Raw genomic sequence first — 20,123 nt, 5'->3', positions numbered from 1 at the left:
ATTCAAAACTATACATGCAGCCACACACATCCACACCCACATCCACACGCACCACACACACACACACTTGTGGACATGTATATCATCGTAATATTTGTGTGTGTGTGTGTGTGTGTGTGTGCACAGTCACTTGTAGTCAAGCCAATCACCTCACAAATGACGTAAACATTCAAAATCAATCTTTCACCCCAGCAAAAAACATTCAAGGAAAAGCCAGTTCGGTTTATTCCATCCTGCTTTAATGCTGCCACAGGTGTACAGAACAGACCAGGATTTTCCGTCAAAATGACCCAAATATATGTCCTTCAGCCATTGACACCCTTATAAAAAACACAAAATATTCAACCGGTGTTAGAGTTATTTTGTTTTCAAAAAACATCTAGGAAGATATCTTTGGAACTAAATCTCTTATTTGGCAGTCGCTTTTCTTTTCTTTCTTTCTTTTTTGTACAGTTACACATAACTTGATTAAGCCTTCGCATATCAGACACGCATCCAACCGTTTTCGATCTCATACCACTCTGAGGGGAAGTTTTGATTTGTAACCAAAGAAAAGTGATACATTCATGTTAGCAAAATCTGCAGCGATACAGAACCAGTATACCCTTAGTTCCAATGTTTACAATGTGATAGAATCACCATCGTCGGTAACTAGGCGCCCATCAACTCTAAAATCCACATCCTTTATCTCCATCTCGATCGGTATATTCACCCTTTCCTACAGCCTTTTCTTCACAACAAATTAATAGAAATAAGTAGTGTCAATTGTTGTTTATAATCAGTAAGTCACTACACTGTATGAATGTGCATAGGTAGTCGTCTTCACACAAGAGTTGTGATGCTCCAATCTGAAATGTTCAGTATTCGCCATGACCACTTCATATAGAGTCATGACCCGGAAGTAAATGCACCATATCTTTCCAACATCAATTTCAGCCTAGTGCCAGACGAGATGGTGACATGTACACTGATATTAATGAAATAAAAAGACTTCTTGATACGAACATGTTATGGCGTAAGGCCTCAAATGATATCACAGTGAAGCTATTTTTTAGGTCAATAACTATCACCACTAGTTTACTACTAGAATAGGCTACTGCCGCGTCATTTTCATCGCTATATATTATGATTCCGTATCAAATTGTTGGGAGCATGAATCGTCCATTTTAATAATGGTGGTTATTATGGCTATGTAAAGATGTATCGTGGACAACGACATGGGTAAGACATCAGATTTGTTTGCATTCCAAAATTTTGATAACTTTGCTTCTTTACATGCTTTACATGAAAATCTTGGAAATCCACTCCCTAAAATGGTGAAAGTGACATTGTCACTTTATGATGTACAAAACGATATTGTCCACTTTAAGATAATCAACAATCATATAGTAAAATGTACAAGATATTGATCAACTGTCGAGCGCTCTATGTATAATCAAAGCTACACTCATTTTCTTTCGTTAATTCTCCGGTGCATTAAAGTGACTATAAAGTCATGTCTTTTTCATATTTTGACACTTTACACATCATGATAAATGCTGTCATAATTTACAGTTTACGTCTAGAAGTCAAATCAATGGACGGGTTCATGACAAAGTCAAATGAAATGCAAACATTTTGTGTTATTAGATGAATCTTTTATATTGACAAGTTTTCCTTGCCGCATACGCACTCAAACGTAACATTATTAAGGCACAAAGTTTATAAGGCCGCCATTGTACTTTCCTAGAAGACTCTGAGTGTCGTTTTAAAACATGAATCTATGTAAGAACAGAATCTAAGAAAGTAAAGAAACATCTGTGCAAATCAACTCTTCTTCATCGATAGAAATAATGATGCTGTCAACACTTACTAATATTCTAGTTAATTATGTCATAGATCTTGACAATGAGATTTATGTATTGAATGGATACATCACAAATTGTTAAAATAAAATTTGATTTGTAAACCCGCTTTGGTATAATGTCGCTCAATTGTTTTCCAGTGACCATTCGTTTACAGTTAAAAATTGAATTGTACATACATGCCACAGCAAAATACAAGTAAACAAAAAGAAACTATTGCTTAAATCTTCACGCAATTCATCTGTTTCCCTGCTTTAACATCGGTACTGTATCAACTACTATTTGTAACCTGTTAAAATGAACCGATATGTATAAGGACACAATTTTAGTACATTTTGTCTACCGGAGTCTGTTCATTCAAACATCATCTTTTTATGATAGTAAGATCGAACCTGAACCTACTCACCGGTTAGAACTATTCAGTGACTGAAAGCTTTTCACATGTATTTTGAAGACATTTTCCCCAGATATTATATGTACAAAATGTATAGATGAACGGAGTGTATATTCCACATAACTTAATGATTTGCTTAACATCAAAATGAAGCTGGGTGAGATATTGGAAATTGGATGATAAATACTGCGCGATAGGATTTAAGTATAGATATTATTGATAAGTTGAACAAAGACCTAATTACGACATGTACACCAACCGATCTTTTTTTAAGGAGATGAACAACGCTCTTGATGAGAGCAAATTTGCTTTGAAAAAAAAAATCCAACAAATCACAAAACAATGCTAATTCCTAAAGAATAATTAATTTTCCCTACATAATCTTCCTTTGTTTTTCGTTTTGAACAATCATCAATGTTCCTTTGATTGGAGAACCACATGAATATCATTACGCCTTCCAAACGTATATCGCCTCTATCACGCATAAAGTAATTCCCAATATTGTTATTAATCACAATCTATATTAACCCCTTGTCTCTTATACGTAGTTCTATTTCGGTTCGTGACACTTCTTTTAGGTCCCTTGCGAGAATTGTCTTTTTTACGCCAGTAAATAAAGTCAATCAAAAGCAGTGCTCTTCGTTGTTTAATACTACGTTGAGGGAATTTAAATTAGCAACCAACACAAATCGAAACTAAGTGTTTTCAACGTCAAACATATTATGTGTACTACACAATAGACACAAACAGCTGGTGAGCATATCTACTTTCTGAACACCATCGTGACCTGTTGACTTAGAAGAGCGAGTTGGCGGAAGACCTCAACGAACTACCGACCACGAGGTGGGGCTGTACGGAGACAGCAAGTCCCCCCTCGTTTCCTATTTACCGAACAGGTCTTCGTTCTGTTGGGTATTCTGCCAAAGCAGCTCTTTGACGTCGACGTCTGACAATGGTTTGACTGATGGGATGATGTGTAGGCTGAAAGTTGTGCAGCATTCGCCCCTCTTATTTCTGGCCTTGAATACGTACAGACCCTCGTCATCCGGCCGCGTCACCAGGATCTGGCAGTGGCAGTCGCACTTGTCGGTCCACACTTTGAAACGCCCACCATCAACAATGTCCTCATCGTCAAGTATCCAATGTACTGCAGATGGAGGAAATGCAGAAAAGAGTCTCAAACTGTGATGGTTGACGTTCTTCATCAAAAAGGTTTGTTAATTCGAAAGTGAAATAAGGCATGTTATTTCAAATGTTTGCTATTGGGAAAAAACAAATTACGTTTACCTAGATGTTTGTACTTAGAAAAAGAAATAGGGTTCGTCAATCCGATCCTTTCTTGCGTTATTCGATGATTCGTTTGTCCGAAAATTTAATTTAAACAAAGTATATAATTCCGAAGGCTCAAATAAATTCCTTTCATTCTAAAAATCATAAAAAAGTGCGCAGTCACGAACCTTTGGAATCAGCAACCATATTTCAGATTGACGAATCTTCGGAATAAAGAACAAATCACTGGTAGTATCCAATACAACAATATACGGTTGGCCTCATTTACGAGGCCTCTGTGTGTAGAAAGCAACCATCATAGACATCTCGATAATCAATTCGAAGCCGTGATCTGAAGTTTAGGATTACAAATCGATGTGGATTGAATTATGAAGTTAACATAACCTTAAACATTAAGATGCTAATATCAAATGTCCAAAAAGTAATCGTTATGTAACCGCTATCCCTATAATTGCAGGGGCAATTTTATGAATATTTGTCCTTGTAAAGTGAATCAATGTAGAAGGCTGTAAAATGTCTTTGAGGACTGCAACCTGTTACGAACTGACTGAAAATCTTGAACATCTTGATCAGGGCTTCCAACTCTCACTCAGTTCACCAAACCTTAAAGGGGATGGCTAGTAACTTATCAGTGGGAATCAGTGGGAATGCTGGGGGATGATTGTTCCAATTCTTGTGGGATTCATGTAAGAGTACATTATATAGTTATTGTTGTGTGAAAATTATTTGCTTCAGAACAATCTCATATTCTAGTAATGCACAGTTTAATGTCCCATCACTGTACAGGCATGCTAATCTGGAAACATTAAACTGCACATTACTTGAATATGTGTATGAGACCATTCTGAAGCAAATAATTTTCACACAATAGATATATAATGTACTCTTTGAATCCCACACGGATTGGAACAATCATCCCCTAGCATTCCCACTGATTCCCACTGATCAGTTACTAGCCATCCCCTTTAACTGTCTCACTCTGATGAAGGCATTCTCACGTTGAACTTCAAAAAATAGGAGTAACACAAGAAATGCCCCCCCCCCCATCCCTGATAATCCGAACTTTCAAACTTCCAAGATTTTCCAACGGGCAAGGTCTATCCATGTACATGGGGGCGCTGTGGCATAGTGGATGAAACTCCCGACTACCGATCGGAGGACCCGAGTTCGAGTCCCGCCCAGTGTTTACGTCCTTGTACAAGATGCTTTTACCCACCATGTCCCTCTCCACCCAGGTGTATAAATGGGTACCTGGCAAGGCTATGGTAGTAATAATGGCGGGGCCCTCTGGTAGAGCAGTGGTAATACTGAAGAGGTTACCCTGGGTAAATAAGACCTTATTATTATTATTATTATTATTATTATTATTATTATTATTATCATTATTATTATTATTATTTGTTGAAATCTTTACCGAATTACGCACCAGAGTGCACCATCTAAATGTAAAATTGTCAAAGCTCCCTCCGGTTGAATAAGGGAAGGGGGCGGGGGTACACACTCCCCTTCCACTTCATCGCCCCCCCCCCCCCCCCCCCCCCCGCACACACCATCACCACTACCAGCACCGTCGCTTTGATCGATCGGGTTTGGTCACTAGCTCCCTCACAGTGCCTCACTTCAAACTCTAACTTAAAGGTATCGTTTACCATTGGGAGCAGTGATTTAAGAAATGTTCGAGTTATCACATTTGAAGCATATGCATTGGTCAGTTGTATCACAAAACAACTTCAAATATAAAAAAAAAATTGCAAGAAAACCTAAAATATAAGGAGATATCACTATTTTTCTCTGTAAGCAAAGCTGCACGGTTTTTTCTATAGAGAGACAATTTTATTATAACTATTGTTTACATTTTGTTTATTCAGCAGTACTTAACATTGATTATGCTGATTCAAATTTGTACATTGGCCGTTTCTATCCGTAACACACATTTTGGAACTATTTTGAAGCACTAAAGCTGGGTTTTTGTTTCATCTGCAAATGGTTAATTATGTAGGCATTAAATGATGGTTGTAATAAAACGAACTGCACTTTCTTCTTCCACTTGAAACTCTTCTTCTCATGTCTATACTTACCTGAGTCGGGTTCTTCTGTAAGTCGACAAAAAAGATTGACCCTCTTGCCTTCGTCTTGCTGTCGGACCTCGATCTTGGGCCCCTTGTAGCTAGGTTTGTTTCCAGCTGGCGGGAAGACAACCGAAACGGACAGACAAAACGAACACACAGACAGACACGCGGAAACGGAACATCCGAACAGACATATGGGATGGACGTATACGATTGATGGAAAATGGGATGGGATGGAGAGAGAGAGGGGAGTGGGAGGAGAAAGAGAAAATGGAAATGTTGCATGGATGTAAATGCATGACCAATATGTGATAATGCTTTGGATTGCAATGACATGAAATTGCATTCCGATAGCCAATGGCAGAAATAAAATGGTGTATGCATGGGAAAACATTAGAAACGTTCAGTTCAATATACTTCTTGTCTCGATTGACCACAATTAAGAAAGTAAGAAATTAAAGATAAAACCTATAGATTGGGGAAAAAACTTCACTCTTTCCACTATTGATGTGGCTCAGGAGGAGCCTTTCATCAAATAAAATTGGTGTAAAATCAAAATAAGATTTAGGTAGAACAAAAAAAAATCTCCCTTAAATCGCTGAATTGGACCCTAATTATGTTTTCATTTAATGCTATTGTGCTTGGCCCTTGGAATTGAATTAATCAGCTGCACAATGCAGTCACTCCTGCCGTTTCGAATGCAAAGTTGTTTTCAAGCTTATGAATAGTTATCAAAACGATGTAGCTTTTGTTGCACAGAGGAAAGAGAAAGTCTACTTTTGTGCTTTGAAATTATCAATACTTCAGTAATATCCTGCGATTGATTTGCAGGTACAGTTCTCTTCTGTCGTAAAATAATCTTGATGCTGCAGTTTAAAATCTACTATAAGAGTGACAACGGAAACCGTAAGCCTGAAAGGAGACCATATGGGCTTTGTGCTTGTAGTGGGTTGGTCCCGTTCATAGGTATTGTCGTTAAATCAATTCTGTCATCTTGCCTTGGACCATCCAACAGACAAATTAAATATTGTAATCACATATCCCTATAAGACAATATTTACAAGCATCAAACATCATAACGAAAGGGGGTGAAATACACATTGTACTCGATAAAGATATAGATAGTCTACCTCACATAATGAAATGTTATACCTATTGCGCTTACTTCTGTTCAGTCACTATTAAGCTCGGTGATGTTCGTTATTCCAAATATTCGTTAATCCGAAAATGAAATATATTTGTTTTTTCGAAGGTTCATTATTCCGAAATACACAAATTCCGTATATATGGATGTTCGTTGTAATCCGACAATGAAATAAGGGTTCGTTAGTCCAACAATGAGCATTGTGTTTGTGGCGTTATTTTGAAGGTTCGTGAATTCAAAGATATGAAATGAGATTCGTTATTCTAAGATTCGCTAATCCCAAAATGAAATGAGGTTCGTTATAATAAAGGTTCATTTATTCGAAAATGAAATGAGGTTCGTTATTCCGAAAGTTAGTTAATCCGAAAATGAAGTAAGGTTCGTTATAGGAAAACGAAGAGAAGGTGCGACTGACGAACCTTTGGAATTACGAACCTCATTTCTTTTTCGGAATAACGAACCTTATCTCGTTTTCGGATTAACAAACCTTCGAAATAAGGAACCTTTGGTCATTTTCGGATTAACGAACCTTCAGAATTACGAACTGTAACCATTAGGATAAGGTAACGGGCCATCATTTATCGAGCTGTACTACATCTGTTGGCACAGATAACAAGTACCGGCAATGTTTGCGTTTTATATGCTGAGTTAAAAAAAAACATAGAATTGAAAGACTTTCTACTCGATCTTGTTGATTTTTTTTTTATTATAGGTAAAAAAGCTATTATTTTATGGCCACTTTATTTTCAAAACCTTAAGCAAAAGTGTTTTTCTATTTAAAATTTAAAAAATGAGCAACTTCTAAATGCCACCACTAGGACAAATTGTGAAGAATTTCGATGGTAAATGCAGTCCAGCTTGTAGTTAATGCTACTTATCTTACACGAATATATCAATTCAAAATTCCTTAGTGGCATTATGTTTAATAGAAAGGCCAAGGGTCTCAAATCTTGAAATATTCTAAGATGGTGAATTTTGGAAAGTAGGTAGTTATAAAATCAAGTCTTGATAAATGTCTTTCCTTTTGGGTGAGTCAGCAAATCACAGACTCACAGCTCTCTCTCTCTCTCTCTCTCTCTCTCTCTCTCTCTTTCTCTCTCTCTCTCACACACACAAACACACACACATACACACACACACACACACACATACACACACACACACACACAGAGTCTTGATAGGTAGTCTATAGGACATACTATGTCTGTGTAATTTCGTTCGTAGTTCTTAATTTTGTTTTGTTTATTATGTTCGTTACCTACGCTTTGTATTTGTTCTGTATAACTCTTATTCTTTCCTGAGAGGTCCACAGTTTACAAGCCACGATTTTATTTTAGTAATCCCTCAATGTCAATTGTAACTATCAACTTGTTCTACTTGCTCTATCTATTTGTTTTGAATCGAGCGATGACTCAGAAGTACTCAAAATACTCATGGGTGGTTCTTGATATTTTCAACACGAAAAATAATTGATTTTATGGAAAAATGGTTAATTTTATCCGAATTGCTATTCATGAATTACGTTAATAACGTGCTAATTTACTCGGTCAAGATAAGTCCAGTCAAAAGAAATTCTTTGAAAAATATAGGATTTCCTATATGAGTTAAATCACTAAATTAATAGAAGTTTAAATGACTTTAATGTTCATTATCATTCTAAAGTGTGACGTATTTTCTTTGAGAAGGGAATATATTGAAAGTCTGAGCAGGGATGTGTGAGCTAGGATTTAAGGCTAAAATGAAGTGTGGATATAAGGGGAGAGAGTTTTGTTTCATTTGAAAATTACGAAAAATGAGGTAAATCACTGACGGACAGAATATTAGATTTTTTTTTTTTTTTACATTCCACAGAGTTGGCAGTATAGTCTTAATATTACTCTCTAAACTCTCGCTATTCTCAACTTTACTTATGTGTCCGATATTTGTCCTAACTTTTCACGGATTCGCTTCTTTACTTTTCCTGTTTTCACATTGAACAACATTTATACAATCCATAAGAATGGAATTTTCTTTTAATTTATGTGTAGATATGAATTGTAAAAGTAGGAGTAGTGTTGCTCGCCACAAATCGATAACGTTGACACAATACAACACTGATAACTAACATCACTAATGTAAAGTGAAGCACTGTAAGATATTACACTATATATTACGTGGATTATAGATTGCAAAAAAAAACAGCAACAACGAAGAAAGGAATTAAACTTCAATGTACGAACCAAATACAAAGTTTTGAGGCGACGCCTTCAGCTCGTTGTTTTATTTTTGCATATGTCTTTGCAACCGATTATACTCTATGCTGAAAATATTATCAAAATTAACACTTTTATTATATTCTAACTTTCTGTCCGGTTTGAAAGAAACTTTCGATGTTCGGTTTGTTAGATTACCGTGTACCTAGAGTTGGCTCAGAAAATTTTCACTTTTAAAGAGAATATACGTGTTTCTAGACTCCCTACCCGATCTTCAAAATCGTCTCCCCCTTTTTACCCTCTTCTCATCACCTTGTCACGTAGTTCTATTCCATCATTGTCATAACAGCTTAACGCCTTGTTGCCATTTTGTGAGTTCAAGAAGGCACGCGTTGAAAAGCTAGGAGCATAATGATACGGCTCAATATCAAGTGTCATGTAATGGTATTTTACAACTTGGCCTATCGTACGGGTATACATGAACGCGTCCTGTAATTGATTGGCTCGGCTGCAGCAACAGGCTCTGTAATGCTACTTTAGCTTTATCAACTGTCATGTTTGTAAGGCCACGGACAGGTGACCCGACCCGACTACAGTACAGTATCAAATAGCGGATGAGATCAACTGCTGCGGAATGACAAAAGACTATCAAATAATTTGTATGGGACTAAATCTGACTATTTGAAATGAAAATTAATTTAGAAAAGAGAAGACCATTTGAACGTAAATCAGGGAGAATTACAGAAATTCATATAACTGCAGAATCTAACAAGGACAAACATTATGAAGACAATTACTGCATGGACGTTATTGAAGGAGAATTCGGAACGATTTTTATAATTTCATATCTTCGTAACATAAATCGACAGCTCTGTGTATACTATACTTGTTGAATTTATTGTGTTCCTTGAGCAGAGAAACCAATACTTTGAAAAATCTCACACAAATTACACTGAACAATGATGATAACATAGAAACCTCACATATTTCAGAGATGTAGCAGTGCATTTCTATTACGATACAGCTTGCTTAACAAGTTCACCTATGTAGAATCTATGCATGCCTTCTTCTTTTTTTCTGCTCCTTTGAGCCTCAACTCATACATTCTTATGGTGAGGCTGCCATGTCATCATTCTTGTTCATTGCAATTTGTTATAAAATTTGAAAACATTCTTATTCCTCATCCCAATCTCAATGTACACAGTAACTAATTTATAGTTGTTCAAATGTAAAAGTCTAAAAATCATGCGGAGGTCCCATTTAATGTAGCAATGATGGCACCCTGTAAGCACTGCACGTGACTGCGACGTCAGATGCATAACTTATTTAACTTGTTTAACAGACGAAATATGACCCTGATATTTTTCACGTGTAAGAAGACTTTTCTGCATGAATATGCTCGCAATATATACCGGATTTCTGCTTGCGATTTAATGAAAAGTAAATTCGTTGTCCATTATTTCACCTACAAATACTCTCTCTCTCTCTATGTGTGTGTGTGTGTGTGTGTGTGTGTGTACGTAAACATATAATTATATATCATTATTGTTATATAATAATAATGATAATAATAATAATAATAATAATAATTATTATTATTATTATTATTGTATTGTTATTATTATCATTATTATCATCATCATTATTATCATTATTATTATTGATATACACGTCAAAGTTTATGTGTGTTATATTACAAACAGAATTAGATTTTATTTTCTGTTTCCATCTTTGCTTGCGACTATTCAGTTTTGTCTTATAAAAACTAGAACACCATGATAAAAAGGTAACCTTGTTTCTAGGACTTTATAGAATAACGTCATTGCGGCAACCTTGATTCTCCTATTTGTCCCTGGGGTATCATCTACTATGAAATAAGACAGGTAAGGCGCTGTAACTTTTGAGTGTCTGCACATGAGTTGGCACACATGTGTATAGGTTATCAATTAAACGGCACCACAGCGAAAGAAGTATGAAAGGCAGGCCTGCGATCCAGCCGTGATTGACGTTCCCCTTTATCTTGTCGATGAATTGTTGGCAAGGCGTCGAGCCTTGTGCAAGACCTTTCGAAACATTTGTAAGATACAGCATATGATACATATAAGGTATATAGATATGTAAGATAGTATAGATATGTCATATACGAATCCTTTTTCACTATTGTGTTCGTTTACCAGTTTACTTTTCCCTCGAAGCAAAAATAGCTTTGACTGAAATGGTTAAACGATAGTGTGAGTGAGTAGGATTGGTAGTTAGAACTTTTTTTCGTTTCTTCCATCTTTGTCGTAAAACGTGTTTGAAGTCTATGTACAATCTGTTCAGTCAAGATGCTGTTATTTTTCATTTCTTCTGTGAATAATGACAAAACTCACGCTCTATCTGTAGTGGTAGTAGTAGTAGTAGTAGTAGTAGTAGTAGTAGTAGTAGTAGTAGTAGTAGTAATAATAATAGTAATAGTAATTATAATAGTAATAATAATTATAATAGTAATAATAACAATTATGATAATAATAACAACAATAATAATAGTAATAGCGCTTGATCCAGAGCAAAAGGCAGCGCTCTAAAAATATTAACAATTATTATTATTTCCTATCGTGTTGATGAGATTATTATTGAGAGTGTTATTGGAGGAGAACTTACATTCGGGGGATGATCTGGACAGCTTAACATCATATTATATTAATAGAATACTCTTTTGCAACGCAAAGGAATAGTCCAATTGAATAGTGTGTTCAAATAAACCTAAGAGCAGAGTACTCTAAATATTCTCTGGTAGCGTTTCACCCATGCTTCTATTCCTTTTATCGTAAAACAGGAGTGCAGAAAAGGTGAGACCGTGAGAAGTACTGTACATCGTGGGACGCAGAAAGAAGGGAGCAAAAGTTAAAAACAAAAAATGTGCAGTTACATAGAGATAATGTTTGATTAAGAGCAGAGAATGTCAATGTATGATTAAAGAGACTGGTGTGATAGTGTGAACGTCGAGACTAAGAAGAAAAAAGTAGCATAAGACATTTTTGAAATGAGAAGATATCACGTGACTGTAGAAGAGATAACCTTAATGACAATGAACGTCAGATAAAAGAACGGCAAAGAGATGTTCAGTATTTTATCAAAGGAGAGAAGAGGTAAATGCACTGTTTGTGTCTGCACACAGGTGAGGCATATCAATGACAGCTTGTAGATACCTTGATGAGCGAACGAGACTGGTGTGATAGTGTGAACGCCAAGATTTAAAAGAGAAGTAATAGCAATAGCGTGAACAAAAATAGAAGTTTTTGACATGAGGAGATATCACGTCGCTGTAGAAAAGATAAATGAGAATGAGCATGAGATTAAAGAGGAATGATGTTTGATCAAAGTATAGGGAAGAGGTAAATGCACTGTTTGTGTCTGCATAGGTGATAATGATGATATATCAAATGTCAGTTTGTAGATATCCTTGATGAGCGGTAAATGGCATAACGTAATGGGAATGGGGTGATAAGCAGTCAAAATGACAATTTGATAAGGACTTTGGCATCGGAAGGCATCATGAAGTTTTAGATTGATACACAGGCTTACTTTGGAATAACAGACTTTATAGAATAATGGTTTATGTGCACAATGCCATGCATGCCCACGTGATTTGAAGGCGCCAAATGTTTGGAATGTGCTTTGTTTAACAACTTTCTTTTTTCTGAGGAATACTGCCATTCCAACTGCGGAGTTGATTGATAACTATTCATGACACTCTCTTCGGTTTAAAAGACAAATTAATAATGAAAATTCATCTTCTTCAGCCATGGAGACACTCTGTTTGGGCTGAGAAGTAGACGTTTTCGGTCAAACACTTATGATACCAAGTACGCCCATAGCAGTATCACGTGAACATTTTTGTCTTTCTGTTTTGCAGGTGGAGAGGCTTTCTCATAATAAAGTGAACATTATGCAAGTTATAGGGTTGTTTTTTTTTTTTTGGTAAATCAAAATGAATCGACATCCAATGTGGACATGTGATCAGAACAGCATTTACTTGCATTATGTAGTGAATTGAATGAATATAAAATGAGCAACGAGCGAGTGGAATAAAATGGTTCAAGATATCTGAAGTGAGGTAAAATGCAAAACAACATTTGCCTGCAGGCAGCAGTATATCATAACATGGAACGATTACGTCAAGGTTGATTATGATCGCTTGACCACGTGACTTTTTACTGACAATGGGATAAACACACATTATCCAACTGTGTGGGGTGTTTTTTTTTAAAGAAAGGTTAACTGGCAGAATGATTACATCTTACAAACATCCTCCTTTGTGTATATTTCTTGTATTTCAGCCACGTACGGACAGTCTTGTTCTTTCTTCCCTTCTTCTTATTTTCTTTTCTGCCTCTTACAGACAGGTTTAGGATGAACGTAATCCAATGATTTTAGCTGACTACATTTTACTTTTTTTTTCAATGGATATTTGATAAAGCACTTACCTGACATGCTTTTATTCCTGTATATTTGATGTAATCCAGAAATGTCCTCGTCTAGGATTGGCTGAGATAATCTGTTGCTTCGGCAGGTTCAGAGGAAGAGCTGTCATTGGAAAACGATATGAGAAAAAGCTAGACATAATTGTCAGCACAAAATTTGGCATTCTGGAATGTATACGTAACATTACTACATGTATACACTCTTCAATATAATACATTGCATTTCTTAATTTCTTTCTCTCTCTCTCTCTCTCTACACACACACACGCACTTTGATGCAATTTACTTCAAGGTAACAAACGTACACATAACACACACACACAATCTGCAAATCTGATAATACCATATACATAATGGAATTAATGTACACATTTATTTTCTTGCTTGGAATCATGTACATTGTAATCTGTATATTGATTTTTTTTCTGAGATAGTACTGAAAAGAGTTTTGATTTATATATGAAATACTAAATTGAAGAAAGTTATTCAAACAAACAAACTCTCTCTCTCTCTCTCTCTCTCTCTCTCTCTCTAGCATTTAATTCACTTTATAGCCAGGGTTCAACTTAGCTGTGGCTTAGACTGGCTGTGAGTGTGTAATGCACTATGCAACCCATTTCTGATATCCCTTAAAATTGAGCTTTTTAAGGAAACTGTAGGACCTTCAAAGGAGGAATGCACTTTTAAGAGCACACGCAATGTCTATAAATCAGATACTCCACGACTATACCCTGTCCTGACTGGTGACGCCAGTAGGTCAGCAGATTATAAACATGTCCATCAGACCCTGGGCCATACAGCAATGACAAGCCTGCGAGGTAGCCTGCGGATTAGCCTATGTTCAAGACTTGGGCAATAATTGTGACAGTCCAGTAAGCCAGTTTATAGAAAGCTCATCTGCACATGGGTACTCTCTAAAAAAATCGAGTGAAAATATCCACTCTTAAAGGAGTGAATACAAAAAAGAGTGAATTTCGAGTGAATTTCGAATGAATTTTGAGTGAAAATGTACATTTTCACTCGTTTTGGAGTGACCTCAGGGATCGCTCCAAAATCTTCGAGTGATCCAAAATGAGTGAAAATGAACATTTTCACTCAAAATTCACTCCAATTTCACTCTAAATTCACTCTTTTTTTGTATTCACTCCTTTAAGAGTGAATATTTTCACTCGATTTTTTTAGAGAGTACAGATGACCCTTCATTTTACTCAGTTCACTCGACTAAAAGCGATACAATGCATCAGTTTGCAAAACATCAATTCATGGAACTCGTGTTCAAACACAGAATGAACCTGCGTAGATCAAGACAGTGACCAGAATGGTTCTTCAATCAACACTTTGGGAAGTATTAATTTCATTGTGTTGTATTGAATGCATGACCAATCTTCTTTTTTTTCTGTTAACATTGCCAAATACCAGGCTTGCTGTCAGGTGGATGTACTGGCAGGCACCATTAATAAGGATTATATGAATAATCATCGCATCACAGATGCTTATCTCAGTGAATTTAAAAACCAACCTGACTCTCAATACGCTACAAATTACCTTTTTCTGTTCATGCGCAAACTGGAACCCCAAACTGGCTTATTAACTTATTACGAATCATCAATCAACGTGAAGCGTTTAGCCCAAAGTCCAAAGCATAATTGTATGATCGAACTATGAAATAAAGCTTTTAAAATCGATGTGAAAGTGAATGTCATCATTCATTAACCCTTTAAAATTTACAGGAGACGCAGAAAGAGCCAGGGCAGAGAGAGATAACATTGGAATGATAACATTATGCAACATGGAGGTGATTACTGATTATAGGATAGGCGGAGACACAAACAAACACACACAGGGGTATAACTTAATGTCCGATCACTGCAATCATAAGTCACAGTCACGACTACTCTTTTTTCAAGACTTAGAGGCCATTTTTTTTTTTGCACTTTAAACGACCTATGACAATTACCATATCTAACATTAATTTTGTCAAATAAGGCTTTAGGACTTTCAAAAATCAGTGTGATAAGAAGGGATAAGAAAAAGAGAGAAACCTTTGGTTCAGCAGGAAAAACGAATGTGTAGACATGTGCAATGTCCAACATGAAAAGAGAAATAACACATAAATAATTCTAGACCAGGGATGGAACAGAGACTACTACAAGTCCTACACGATGTAGTGAAACAGATGATGCCAATAACGGAACAAGGTGCATACAACACGTTGGGTAGTTATGACCAAATATATATAAGAGAACAATAAGCTCTTGGCAAACAAAACATATAATTTTCTTTTATTACTTAAACCAAGTTAGATTATCACAATTAATTTCTATAACATGGTATAATAAAATCAAGTAGGTACTTTGAAAGTAAAAACGCCATGATTGCATTGCAAGTCACAAAGAGCAAAGTAAAAATGAGTGTATTCAGAGAAATGGACTTATATTGAGCTCCTTAATCATGAAACAGAAGGAGGAAAATCGTGTGTTCAGATGTTTGTGTATACATGCCACCATTAGGTATAAGCGGGTAAAGGTATTACTCAAAGCAGGATGCGTTTCAGAAGTACTGCAATTTAGACCTAAATCATTATCCTATAAGATATCAAGAGAGCTAGAGTCAACATTATAAAAAAAGTGTTAAAGACTAATTTCGCAGTTTTCATACGATATTAATATTTCATATTCACCTACAAGTTTGTTTTTTCTTCCAGGACATAAACATATTATTTATTTCTTGTTCTACAGTGGTTGAGTTCACGACTTTTTAAATCTATATTGAAATTGAGAAAATTTTAATATCATAAATGATCACCATACTAGTAATTTGAAGTGAAACTTAAAATACAACTTCGGCCTGAATTTTCTTAGAAGCACTCTAATAACGTATCCATTGTTCTGTATAAAGATAAACATCGACATAGTTCTGATCACCAGTACGCGTTGAAGAATGGGTTTCATTCAGCATTAGCCAATTTAAAGATGTCCTGGAAGTGTGTGGGAATGTGTAAAATGAGGTAAGCATTTATAACCCGAGTGATAACCCTTGCGTACATTCCTATGAACAGTCAAAAAGACAACAATAAAAAAACATTTTTACTGTATAGAAGTGATACTGAAAATGAACAGCAACAGCCTGGCTCTGTAAATGCCAGTTGATAATAGAACAGTCATGGGAATTACATCTGTCGCGTGACAATGTACATTACGTTTGAAAATTCACAAATTCACAATGACGTGGCAGACAGAAAGACTATTGGATTAAACTCTGTATTTTGGAAGTAGCAAGGTCTGGTAAATTCACTGGCTTGCTTGGCCTTGATTGTTGTTGTTAGTTTGTACAATGATACAAAATGATGTAAATGAAAGTCACAGATAGTAGTTTCTTTGATCCTCACAGTTGAGACTCGACAATCGACTAAAACTACACGGAGCCAAGTTCATTAAACTCTGATATAAGAACCAATTGTTGGCATATATTGAACCCTTCAACAATGTTATTTTGTTATTTCATTTAATGATGAACATTTTGCAGACAATTTTCAAATATTTTCCTTCATTTGCTAATATTTATAAAGAAAAAGACATGGATATTTTGACGACATGAGACAGGGACAAGGTGAATGACTCGCAATACAACCTGCGTCACCATTGCAACAGCTACTATAGTATTTCACTGTTCAGTAAGTACAGCGGCTGAAGCAAGTGTCGGTGTAAGCAACACCGGAAATACATTTTGCCATGAACACACAACAGATACTGTAACATGGCATGATAGAGCGGAAATGTTTAACACTCAAAGAATGTGACTAGTCATATGCAAACCATTTGAGATATCACTACCATCCTCTTACCGAGGAAGCTGGGTATTGCCAAAGGTATGTTATTATGTCAAAGATCCTTGGCATTTTATACCCAAGATTTGATATCTATTATCATTCTATACCACCTCCAAACAACCTTCCCCCCCCCACACACACACACACAGACACACGAGTGAAGTATCGTTGTCAGCATTTTTTTTCTTATGAGCAGAAATGTACATAATAAGTTCTATGTATTATGTTCTATCTTCATCTAACCACTCTTTCAACCTCGTGAATATATTATGATGAAAAGTATAGCCTCCAAATTCTTACACATAATTATAACATTTAATTTATGTGCATGTGTTTTTAGTGTGTGTGTGTGTGTGTGTGTGTGTGTGTGAAAAGGGTAGAAGAAAGCTATAGAGATCGCTGTGAATAAAAGAAATCTTTTGTTTTTAATAGATATTCTTTTAACATGAGTTTGGTGATCTTGCAAATGGAGTTGTATTAAAGATGCTACATTTAATCCCTGAAGTCGATTGTTTGTCGGTTTATTTGTATAAACTAGGCCAGCTTACTTTTCTGCTGTGTCTGATTGATTCGAACAGAGACATGACACACAAGAGAATAAAATATACATATATATATATATATATATATATATATACTGTTTTGTCACTTTGAATAAAAAATTGTCTCTTACGTACGCAACACTATGCATTAAACTGATTTATCTATCAGTGAAATAATTATGAAGGTATAGGCCGATAGATGACGATGGATGCACGAAAATGAAAAGTCTGTGTAGCAAATGTCCACACGATGTACTAGTGGAAAAAGTACGATTGAGCAACAACTTAAACATCCAATCGAAAAAAAAATCTGACATAGCAACCCTATGCTGGACTACTTCGTTACACGACCAGCATGTAGGCATAGTCACGGTGTAGGCACGTATACCTGTCTACTGAAGCCTGCGCGTCTGGCATACCACGAGATATCACCGTACAACTAGGGGTCATTTAACTAAAATTACACTCACAAAACAGAATCATACAACAGAATATCGGTAAACGCTTCAGTGGCTTAAGCCAGATGTGAGGAAAAACCCAGCGACACAAACCAAACAACATGAAAACGATTACCTGCTAGGCTAATTGGAAGCGGTTTATCCGGGCGCACGGCGTGGAATTCTGGCGATGGCGGCGGGTAAGACGAGGATCTCCGTGTATTGAACGGCGTGTGGCGGGTTTAACGCGCCCTGAGCCTGTTGCATAAAAGAGCGCGAGAAAGGGACAGCAAGGGACCGCTCTAATGGAGATGCCATCCAAACTCTAATCGCCCATCCGTCATCCGATCGCAGGGAGAGGTATGCATGGGAGACTGGGGCGACTACCGACGAACTCTGGGCAGCGGATTGCACAAATAAACTGCCCCGCTTTCTCCGCCTGGATTTTAACTAGCGTATACACACACGCATACACAGAGACACATACACACAAAGAAAAAATACAAGAAGCAATAAAGTCGCTTTTGAAGAGTCAATCATTATTTTTATCAGTAAGGTCACAGTGACCAGATGGACATTCATCAGTTGAGCTCTTACATAATTGTCCATTGCAAAGTCCCTTTTAACTGCTAATTCATTTTATTTCAAATCTATAAGACAGAGATGACATTTTACCAACGTTATATCTTTACTTCTTGTTTAAAAAATAGTATTTCAGAGATTATGTCTTATTAATCATTACTTAACTTTATCTCATACAGCTGTAACGCCTGCATATCTAATTGAATTTGATGTCGGGAATTCACTGTGCGTATGAAACAAGTCACATGTTCACACCACAAGCTATTGACCTTAAAACAACGAACTGTCATTGCGGTTTGCGTCATTGCCTATCCAGCGGCTCCGTATGTTACGCACGTGTAACGAGATTTAATTGGCAATCTTTGGGTGCACATTTGGAAAAGACTAAAAGGTGAAGGTAAACAGATAGATGGACAGACAGATAGAAATCGACAAGGAGACAAGAGGGATAGATGCAGAAACAGATAGGCATGTAGATAGGTAGACAGATAGATACTTAGTTATAGAAGGGAATATAGATAGAGAAATAATAAATGAAATGTATGTATGATCAAAGATGATAAAGAATTGTAATGTGCATATAATCCTTCGGATAATTTGTTGGTACGTTCCTCGACGAATATAATTATGAATCAAAAATTGTTATCGGTAGCGTCGTAGGGCAGTACTGCTGACAATTTTGAGACGTGTTTCTGTGGGTCTATTAAAATTATGAAGGAGGCGAGTTCAGTTCTTGAACGATCGACCAGAAGCCTCCTTAGAGCACAGAGCAAAGCTTGAAACGATAATATAAGAACCAAAGACTGTAAGCCGCAGACAGCAAGCCTGAGACAGAAGGGCATTCAGGGCTAACTCCTCAGCAATGTGACCGGGGCGGGGAGATGCTTCCACTCGTGTAATCAAATCTCTGTCACGTGACCCGTTACCGGGTTGGATGTCTCGGTCCGAAGGGGAAGTGCCCCCGTCAGGAAAGCCCAAATTTAGTTCAGCTGTCCCGTGTCGTCTGCCCTGACGCAAACACCGAGGGTCGTTTAAAGGAACTCACGGCGCCTCAGAAAATAAAATGTTTATGCATTTTATTAACTATACTAAGTGACTACGGAAATTCTGATGAGGATACTAACTCCATATCTACTGATGAAAGTATAAAAACTTGAATGCATGACATTTGATATGGTTGGAATATTATGTATATATCTATATATATTTATGTGTGTATGTGTTTGTGTGTGTTTGTTTGTGTGTGAGTGTGCGCGCGCGTGTGTGTGTATGGGTAAGTGTGCGAGTGTGTGTATAACGTGTGTATTTGTATATATCATGTATGTTATAAGTGA

The 20,123-nt window shown here is 36.5% G+C and overlaps 1 protein-coding gene across 1 annotated transcript; it reads right to left on the bottom strand.

Annotated features, from left to right (window-relative positions):
- Positions 1 to 227: 227 nt before the first annotated feature.
- On the bottom strand, positions 228 to 18,534 carry LOC139714493 (obscurin-like protein 1). The gene is made up of 4 exons (XM_071626197.1): positions 18,344 to 18,534; positions 13,403 to 13,502; positions 5,607 to 5,711; positions 228 to 3,385 (listed from the first exon to the last, which is right to left on the bottom strand). Exons 2-4 carry the CDS (start codon positions 13,407 to 13,409, stop codon positions 3,120 to 3,122), a joined length of 378 nt encoding a protein of 125 aa, XP_071482298.1. The 5' UTR covers positions 13,410 to 13,502; positions 18,344 to 18,534; the 3' UTR covers positions 228 to 3,119.
- Positions 18,535 to 20,123: the final 1,589 nt, after the last annotated feature.

This window comes from Diadema antillarum, unplaced genomic scaffold (genome assembly GCF_040938485.1).
Source record: "Diadema antillarum isolate AM-2024a unplaced genomic scaffold, OU_Dant_1.0 scf00000045, whole genome shotgun sequence".
In the NCBI taxonomy this organism is placed as follows: domain Eukaryota; kingdom Metazoa; phylum Echinodermata; class Echinoidea; order Diadematoida; family Diadematidae; genus Diadema; species Diadema antillarum.
Note: the sequence above shows the minus strand (reverse complement) of the source record. Positions and strands in the feature narration are given on the sequence as shown.

Excerpts from the sequence above, each read along its gene's own strand:
- LOC139714493 (XM_071626197.1), bottom strand. Across the intron at positions 3,386-5,606 it reads TACAGAAGAACCCGACTCAG|TACATTGGATACTTGACGAT; the intron begins GTAAGTATAGAC and ends CTCCATCTGCAG.